The sequence below is a fragment of the Bos indicus x Bos taurus genome, chromosome 13 (genome assembly GCF_003369695.1).
Source record: "Bos indicus x Bos taurus breed Angus x Brahman F1 hybrid chromosome 13, Bos_hybrid_MaternalHap_v2.0, whole genome shotgun sequence".
In the NCBI taxonomy this organism is placed as follows: domain Eukaryota; kingdom Metazoa; phylum Chordata; class Mammalia; order Artiodactyla; family Bovidae; genus Bos; species Bos indicus x Bos taurus.
Window position 1 is genome coordinate 9,259,647 of NC_040088.1, and position 9,451 is coordinate 9,269,097.

The 9,451-nt window shown below is 44.9% G+C and overlaps 1 protein-coding gene across 1 annotated transcript; it reads left to right on the forward strand.

The window, feature by feature from the left end:
* The first annotated feature begins 700 nt into the window (after nucleotides 1–700).
* On the forward strand, nucleotides 701–7,556 carry LOC113902974 (spleen trypsin inhibitor I-like). Its single transcript, XM_027558435.1, has 4 exons — nucleotides 701–912; nucleotides 2,855–2,938; nucleotides 6,329–6,524; nucleotides 6,969–7,556. Coding segments are annotated over exons 1-4 (453 nt in total). The 5' UTR covers nucleotides 701–740; the 3' UTR covers nucleotides 6,970–7,556.
* The last annotated feature ends 1,895 nt before the right edge of the window (nucleotides 7,557–9,451 follow it).

The window sequence follows — 9,451 nt, forward strand, 5'->3', positions numbered from 1 at the left end:
TGACCCCGAAACCACTGGGAGAGAGGACTGGAGTGGCATTCGGGGGTGGCTTCAGGCAAACTTCCATGGTCTCCTGAGGTCCACTCGGGCAGACAGCTCTCCTGTTTGTGAAACCAGGTGAGGACGGCAGGTGGTCATGCTGTGGAGATGAGTTCAGCTCTCTGCTTCCCCTCTGCCCGCCCCTCCCCTTATTCCTTATGTGAAGCAGTAAACAGGGTTACAACCCAGGAGGACACCACCTTCCCCAGTTAGGTTCCTGCCTGGACCAGTCCCTCGTGAAGTGCAGATGTCCATCCAGTGCAGAAGCTGTGGCAATGGTTGCAGGAAGGTGACCCGTGTCACACCTGTCTTCTGAGCCAGGTGAGGGGGGTCAGGGCATTGAGGCCCAGATGTGATGACACCTACAGGAGGATGGAAAGGAGGACCTGGGCTCACACACTGCCAATCACCTATACATCTTTGACTTGTTCTCATCTACTCATTGACCATCCATCATGTGTTATACACTGCTCTAGGTGCTCAGATGCTCCCTGAGTGACCATATTGAACAAAACTCCATCTGTCTGATCACAATCTGTGTTTACACAAGATGCACAGGCATTGTCAAGTCTGAGAACTGCTGTTACCAGACATTTGATCCCCTGCAGACAGAAGCAAGAGGCATGGTTAGGTGGGGGAATTTCACAATAAACAGGACTGACCCAGCTCCTCCCCTGTCTCACTCCCTTCTTCATCGCCTGATGCAACCTCTCAGCCAGGATATTAAAAGCCAAGTCCATCCCCAGCATCCACAGGAGCCCTCCTGCAAGGCCATGAAGATGAGCCGGCTCTGCCTCTCCGCAGCCCTTCTCTTCCTCCCGGTTATCCTGGTGGACAGCACCCCGGTGTATGAACAGAATACCCAGGACCAAGGTAGGATCACCTTTCCTCTGTAGACTGGAGGGGAATGAGGGGAGTTCTTGGAAGGGGTGGGGTGGATTCTGCCAACCTCTTGGAATGTTTGCTGCCGTGCTGGATGGGGCTTTTGTTTGTTTTGGCTGTATTGCTCTTCCTTGTTGCACGAGGACATTCTCTGCTTCCGGGCTCTACTCTCTGGTCGCGATGTGTAGGCTTCTCCATGGGGTGGCTTCTCTTGTTGCAGAGCAGGGGCTCTAGGCATCCGAGTTCAGTAGTTGCGGTTCACCTGCTTAGTCGCCCCTAGGCATGTGGACTCTTCCCAAACCAATGATAGAACCCATGTCCCTTGCGAGGGCAGGCTGATTCTTAACTACTGGACATCAGGGAACTCTGAAGTTGCAAAGCTTTAACTCCACTCCCATTAGGATTCTCATGAAGAAATATCTTAAAATTAAATACACATGTATATCAAATGGGTTGTGTCAGGGCAATATCTTGTCTGAAACCTGCCACCCACGTGCCCTGTGGCCTAGGAGAAGTCATCTACAGTTTCCTCATCTGAGCAGCAGGTACCTGTAACATGGGTTCTTTGAACATATTGCCAGTCACAATTATAAAGAGTTTATTCACATTTCTTGGCCAATTTTGGTCATTTTCCACCAAAATATGTTCACTTGAAAAGATTTGTCTACCTACTTGCTTGGGGCCAGAAAGCATATATATGTGTGTGTGTCAAATAATGGTTATCCCTCTATTATAAAAATTACTGAGAAAGACCTGGAACTACTGAGCAGAGCAACTACAAGGAAAGCAAGAAACACAATTCTGTGTTGGTTGGCTCGTGGGCCCAAGGCTGATACAGTATTAGCAAAGTTGCCAGACCGTTACCCTTGTCCTCTTTTGATTATCATATTATTATCCATATTTGATTCTTGTCCTGGTTCATGGCCCAAGATTCCAGGCAATTTCGGAATTTTTGTCTTTCATAGACCACAAGATTGTTAAAGAATTGAAATTCAGTATACTCAAAGGGTTGACTAAGAGAATCTTCAATAACAGACTTAAAGCTTTGAACTTTCTGCACCTCTGGGGAGAGAGGAAAGCACAGAGATTGAGACCAATCAACACTGGCTGATGATTTAATCAATATGCCTATTTAGTCAACCATCAATAAAAATCCATAAATACTGTCATTCAGATAGCTTTTGTGGTGGGAACTAATGCTGGTGTTGTGAGGGTGCTGTGCTCACCAGGGCACGGACACTCCAAGCACCTCCACTCCCCCTTTGTCCTACATATCTCCTCCATTTCACTGTTACTGAGTTTTATTGTGTATATTAATCTGAGAACTGTAAGTAAGGGTTTTCATGAGTTTGGTCGACAGTTCTATTGAATTTTTGAGTATGGAGCTGGGGTCATGGAAACTCTCACTTTTAATCACTTGGTCAGAAGCATAAGTGACTTGAGACCACTTGGCTGGCATCTGAAGAGAGGACAGTCTGGATGCCTCAACCCGTGGCATCGACACTAACCCCACAGATTTGGTATCAGAAGTCAATTAGCTGTGGTTCTCCCGTTGGGTGTTGGGAATTGGATGGTGTTGGTGGAGAAATCATGTATTTCATGTCAGGAAAAAACCCAGACTCACCTTCTCCTGTGATATGAGGGCTCACATGAGGCTTGGGGAGAGGTGAGTAGTGAAATATTTCTTAATCAAATAATGATTTTTCCTCTATTATTAAAACTAGTCAGAAAATGTGGAGCGTGGAGGAGAGTAACTGCAGGGAAATGAAGAAACACAGCTCTTGTGTGGTAGGCTGTGGGACCAAGGCTGACATAATATTACGTCTCCAGGCCCTTTCCCTTGTCCTCTTTTGACTGTTATTTTCTTAATCATGTTTGATCTGTTTCATGGACCAGGACTCCTGAAACTTTTGAAATTTATTCTCTTTAATAGGTCTTGTGATGATTTCTGGAAAGCAACTGGAGAAACGTTCAGTAAAGGAGCTCCCAACAGCAGTACTCCAAGAAGAGAATAAGGGTTTGTACTTTCTGCACCTCTGGGGAGAGGGAAGGTCACTGAGAGTGAGAGCAGTCACCAGTGGCCAATGATTCAACTAATAAGCCTATTTCTTGAAACGTCAATATAAATTCACAATTATTTGGATCAGAGAGTATTCCAGGTGGGAATGCAATGATGTAATGTGAGGGTGCTGTGCTCCACTAGGGAATGGAAGTTCCACACACCTCCATTCCTGCTTTGCCCTACAGATCTCCATTTCACTGTTCGTGAATTTTCATGTATATTAATCTGAGACTAGTAAGTAAGGATTTTCCTAAGTTTGGTCACCAGTTCCACTGGTTTATTGAATATGGAGGGATCATGGGACATCCACATTTTAGCCATTTGGTCACAGGCATAAGTAAATTTGGACCACGTGGCTGGCACTAAAATGAGGACAGTATTGAGCCCTCAACCTGTGGGAGCTGCATTAAACTGCATGGATTTCATCTCAGATGTCAATAGATGGGGAACACCAAGTGGGTGTTTGGGGAATTGGTTAGTGGTAGTAGATACACCACCAGATCATGCATCCAGATCATGCAAAATGATCTGGAAAACCTTTAGGAAAAGGCAGGTCTCCCCCAAAACTCAAACACCCATTTAGAGGTTGGAAATTCACCACTTTCTTACTAGCACCTCTGGGGAGAGGGGCAGGCTCTTGAGATTGAGATCCACCAGCAATGGCTGCTAATTCAATAGTTATGATTATTTATTGAAAACATCCATAAAAACTCATATTTATTTGGGTTCAGAGAGATTGCTGGGTTAGTGATCACCTGGACACATTATTTTATTATCCTGTCAGGAGACTGAATGTTAGAGGGAGTTTGAATGTTAGAGGGAGATTGACTATGATGTTGATGTGCTATATGATCAAGGTGATTTTTTTACTAAAAGGAATTCAATTATACCCATTCTATTTAATGACCTTGCACTTGTGGAGAGAATGAAAATGGGAGTTTGTAAGTCCCTATAAAGCACTGTTCTCGGGTTGTGAAAAAAATTTGGCAAGTAGCTTGCTTTCTAGGAGGGAGACAAACAATAGCAAAGGCAAGAAATCCTATGGTAGGTTAGAAGTTTTTTGAAGTTAGAGAGTGATTCGGAGGAAAGATGCTGTGCTTTTTCTCTGCAGGGTCAAGGACACCTTCTGTGATAAGGAAGGTTTGAGCAGAGGCTGCAGAAGAAATGTGGCTGTTGTGTTTGAACGACAACTTGGACCAGGGTGGTTGAAGATGAATGGATGGAGGGGAGGGGAAGGGAGTGGAAGGGAATGAGGCCAAGAGGCCACGGGGGCAGGTCATGAAGAACTTTGTAGGACTTTATAAGAATCAGAATTTGACTCTCGGAGCAAAGAGTAGTCACTGAGGGACTGGTCATAGGAACAATGGGACAGGACTGAATACTGACAGGATCCCTGAGGCTGCAGTACAGAGAGTGCCCGCTAGGGGGCAAAGGGCAGAGACAGAGGCCCAGTGAGCAGGCTCCAGCAGGGGTCAAGTGAGCCATGATGAAGTGTGCATCTATGTTGTTCCCTGGGTCGATTTCAATCCTCTTGAATAACATGAATGTCTTGCTCTGTTGAGGCCTCTATGGAGGCTTCATTACCTAGTCATGATGCATTAAATCATTAGCCATTGGAGATTGTTCCACAGACAGCTCCATTCCCCTCCCTGAGGCTGAGGAAAGGCGAGGAGATGGAGAATAGAAGACCACAGGGGAGGACAGGAGGGTAAGAAGGAAAGGCAGTCCTTTCCTGTGCAATCCAATCTGGGCTTACAAGGGTCTTTCCAAAATCTCCGACCAGAAGACACTTTTATTGTTCTTCTCACATAAGAAATACTGAGATTTTTGGGAACTCAGCGTCAGGAAAAGGATGAAAAGAAAAAAAAAACAAACCTATATTTCTTTTTATGATCACAGTATTCAACGTATTAATAGTATCAACATTCAATTTATACAGTCCTCTAGGGTATCTGGAGAAGGCGATGGCACCCCACTCCAGTACTCTTGCCTGGAAAACCCCATGGACGGAGGAGCCTGGTAGGCTGCAGTCCATGGGGTCGCGAAAAGTCGGATAGGACTGAGCGACTTCACTTTCACTTTTCACTTTCATGCATTGGAGAAGGAAATGACAACCCACTCCAGTGTTCTTGCCTGGAGAATCCCAGGGACGGGGGAGCCTGGTGGGCTGCAGTCCACGGGGTTGCACAGAGTCGGACACGACTGAAGCAACTTAGCAGCAGCAGCAGCAACCTGAGGTATCAGAAGTAAACACACTGGTATGTTTTCTTCATGCCTTTTTTCCCACTAAAGCATGATTCCTTCACATTTTTTAAAATCGACGGTGGAAAGCTTTTACCATCCACATATGCACAGAGAATAGTATTATAAAACCCAGGTATCTAGACCCAGTAATTATTGATACATAAGGAATATTTTTTGACCTGTGATATCTCTCGGTTGTTGTAGAGTTGTGTGTGTGTGTGTTTTATTGAGCATTTATATATTCATTTGACATGTTGTATCTTAGTTTCGGGCCAAAAGCTCAGTAGTTGTGGTCCAGCAGCTTAGTTGTTCCAAGGCATGTAGGACCTCAGTCCCTTAAAAAGGGACCAAATCCAAGACTCCTGTATTGGAAGGCAGATTCTTAACCACTGGACCACGGGTAAGTCCTATAGAAGTCTTTGTTCAGTTCAGTTCAGTTCAGTCGCTCAGTTGTGTCCAACTCTTTTTGACCCCATGGACTGCAGCCTGCCAGGCTTCCCTGTCCATCACCAACTCCCGGAGCCTACTCAAACTCATGTCCATTGTGTTGGTGATGCCATCCAACCATCTCATCCTCTGTCGTCGCCTTCTCCTCCCGCCTTCAATCTTTCCCAGCATCAGGGTCTTTTCCAAAGAGTCGGTTCTTCACATCAGGTGGCCACAGTATTGGAGTTTCAGCTTCAGCATCAGTCCTCCCAATGAATGTTCAGAACTGATTTCATTTAGTATTGACTGGTTTGATCTCCTTGTAGTCCAAGGGACTCTCAAGAGTCTTCTCTAACACCACAATTCAAAGACATCAACTCTTTGGCTTTTAACTTTCTTTATAGTCCAAATCTAATCAAAGGCATTGTACCAATTTTTCTTCAAATACTTCATGAGGAGATACAAATTTGTACATAATTAATATATTGTGTCATGCTTAGCAACATTCATAATTATGTTCCAGAAAGGAGGTTTACAAATGAGCTTTTCAATGTGACCATCTTCTGCAGCCTAACATTCTCTACTGCAAACAAACAGGTGGTTTCAGTTGTTGACCTTGTAGACCAAGCTGTGATGACCATCCTCATAACTGACTCATTGCCCCTCCCATTTCAGCAACTTCTAGGCCTGCTTTCTGCCTGGAGCATAAATTCTCAGGTCCCTGCATTACTCCGGAGATCAGATACTTTTACAATGCCAAGACTGGGCACTGTGAGCACTTTATATACGGTGGCTGTAATGGAAAGAAGAACAACTTCCTCACTGAAGAGGATTGCATTAAGACCTGCGGTCAAGGGGCAGGGTCCCCGTGGTAAGACAGGAGCCAGGGCACAGGAGGAGGGGAAGGGCTGGGGAAAGAGGTGGAGCTCAGGGGGCCACACACCATTCACTCTGCACAGTGTCTTCCTCCTCGCTGGTGACAGAAGAGGCTGCAGTGTCCTGTGAAACCACGCACTGAGCGAGTTTTCCAGGGAGAGGGTGGCAGATGGTCAACCCCGGATGCCTCTTTGTGATCATCTGAGCCTGATCACATGCTCCTATTCTCAGGTGGAACACTGATCAGCCACCCTCCAGGGCAGGTCTGCAGTGTTCCTGAGCACCTTCAGGCCTGGAAAACTCATCTCCGTCTTATTGTCCATTGGGTCATGGGGACTATAATTCCATATTTTTTGGAAAGTCTAGGCTCTGTCATGGTGAACGGTGTCCAGGTCTGGGCTACAATGATGGCACTCAGCAAGTTCCTTTCTTTTTGCAGAGGACATGTGAAGAGTGGTCCCCAGAAACTCAAGTCTGAGATGGATCCCTGCAGCACTGAGCTGTAGCTGCTTCTGAAACAGTTCAGTTTCCTCGTAGTTCTTTTGTCCCCTACCCTCCTCAGCAGAACCTGCCTGTTTCCTTTCCTCCGTGGGTCTACATGCCTTACTTCTTTCTCACCCAGTTGGCTCTAAGATTCATGAGATACAGTCTTCCCTTTATCCTGAGCACTTAACACAGTTTCTGGCACCAAGGAGACAGTTTTTAATTCTTTGAGGAAGGAAGGAAGGAATGAGGAAGCGCATTCCTCCCGACCCAGGCAACTATAGAGCCCGTGGTTTGACACCAGGATTCTTGTCTTAACGCACATCCTCATGACATCTTCACCTTTATCCCCCTCCACACCTTAACTGCTCTCCTTGTGGCTGGCCAGGGTGGTATTTCTGGTATCCAGTCTCAGCATCAGTAATGAAAGAAGTCTTTGCAATAAACAACAAGCTCTTTCCCCCAACAATGATGTTGCAGTTTCTCTTTCTGCAGCTTCAAACCTCGTGGCTTATATTTCAATAAATGCATATTCAAAATCAAACTGACAGGTGTGGAGTCTGTTGTTTGCAACTACAAACCTTAAGCAATAGTTCAGTTCAGTTCAGTCGCTCAGTCATGTCCAACTCTTTGTGACCCCACGGACTGCAGCATGCCAGGCTTCCCTGTCCATCACCAACTCCTAGAGCTTGCTCAAACTCATGTCCATTGTGTCAGTGATGCCACCCAACCATCTCATCCTGTCATCCCCTTCTCCTCCCACTTTCAGTCTTTCCCAGCATCAGGGTCTTTTCCAATGGGTCAGTTCTTCGCATAGGTAGCCAAAGTACTGGAGTTTCAGCTTTAGCATCAGTCCTTCCAATGAATATTCAGGACTGATTTCCTTTAGGATGGACTGGTTTGATCTCCTTGCAGTCCAAAGGACTCTCAAGAATCTTCTCCAACACTGCAGTTCAAAAGCATCAATTCTTAAGTGCTCAGCTTTCCTTATAGTCCTCCAAGTCTCACATCCATACATGACTACTGGAAAAACCATAGCCTTGACTAGACGGATCTTTATTGAGAAAGTAATGTCTCTGCCTTTTAAGATGCTGTCTAGATTGGTCATAGCTTTTCTTCCAAGAAGCAAGCATCTTTTAATTTCATGACTGCAGTCACCATCTGCGGTGAATTTGGAGCCCCAAAGAATAAAGTCTGTCACTGTTTCCATTTTTTTTCCTATCTATTTGCCTTGAAGTGATGGGACCAGATGCCATGATCTTAGTTTTCTGAATGTTGAGTTTTAAGCCAACTTTTTCACTTTTGTCTTTCACTTTCATCAAGAAGCTCTTTAGTTCTTCTTTGCTTTCTGCCATAAGGGTGGTGTCATCTCCATATCTAAGTTATTGATATTTCTCCCAACAATCTTGATTCCAGCTTGTGCTTCATCCAGCCTGGCATTTTGCATGATGTACTCTGCATATAAGTTAAATAAGCAGGGTGACAATATACAGCCTTGATGTACTCCTTTCCCGATTTGGAACCAGTCTGTTGTTCCATGTCCAGTTCTAACTGTTGCTTCTTGACCTGCATACAGTTTTCACAGGAGGCAGGTCAAGTGTTCTGGTATTGCCATTTCTTTAAGAATTTTCCACAGTTTGTTGTGATCCACACAGTCAAAGACTTTGGTGTAGTCAATAAAGCAAAAGTAGACATTTTTCTGGATCTCTCTTACTTTTTCGATGATCCAGCAGATGTTGGCAATTTGATCTCTTGTTCCTCTGCCTTTTCTAAATCCAGCTTGAATATCTGTAAGTTCATGGTTCATGTACTGTTGAGGCCTGTCTTGGAGAATTTTGAGCATTACTTCACTAGCATGTGAGATGAGTGCAATTGTGCAGTAGTTTGAGCATTCTTTGGCATTGCCTTTCTTTGGGATTGAAATTAAAACTGACCTTTTCCAGTACTGTGGCCACTGCTGAGTTTTCCAAATTTGTCGGCATATTGAGTGCAGCACTTTCACAGCATCATCTTTTAGGATTTGAAACAGCTGAACTGGAATTCTATCATGTCCACTAGCTTTGTTCATAGTGAATCCTAAGGCCCAGTTGACTTCACATTCCAGGATGTCTGGCTCTAGGTGAGTGATCACACCATCATTGTTATCTGGGTCATGAAGATCTTTTTCGATTAGTTTGGTGTATTCTTGCCACCTCTTCTTAATATCTTCTGTTTAACCCATAGGCTTCATGGAAATGGTGGTCCTTCTCACTGTTTTGCAGAGCAGTGGGCATTTCCCCTTTCTTCATCACAGAGTGTGCCCTACCAGTTATAGGAAGCAAACCCATTATAGCATCATCGACCTTTTAATAGCCACTCTGAGCTACACAAAAACCTGGGACACAAACACCTCAGTATGAAAGCTTTGGTTCCTTACGTCTAAGTTCAATTCAAATTGGG

Excerpts from the sequence above, each read along its gene's own strand:
- LOC113902974 (XM_027558435.1), top strand. The coding sequence starts at position 741 with ATGCAACCTCTCAGCCAGGATATTAAAAGCCAAGTCCATCCCCAGCAT. Across the intron at positions 913-2,854 it reads ACAGAATACCCAGGACCAAG|GTCTTGTGATGATTTCTGGA; the intron begins GTAGGATCACCT and ends TCTCTTTAATAG. Across the intron at positions 2,939-6,328 it reads ACTCCAAGAAGAGAATAAGG|CAACTTCTAGGCCTGCTTTC; the intron begins GTTTGTACTTTC and ends CTCCCATTTCAG.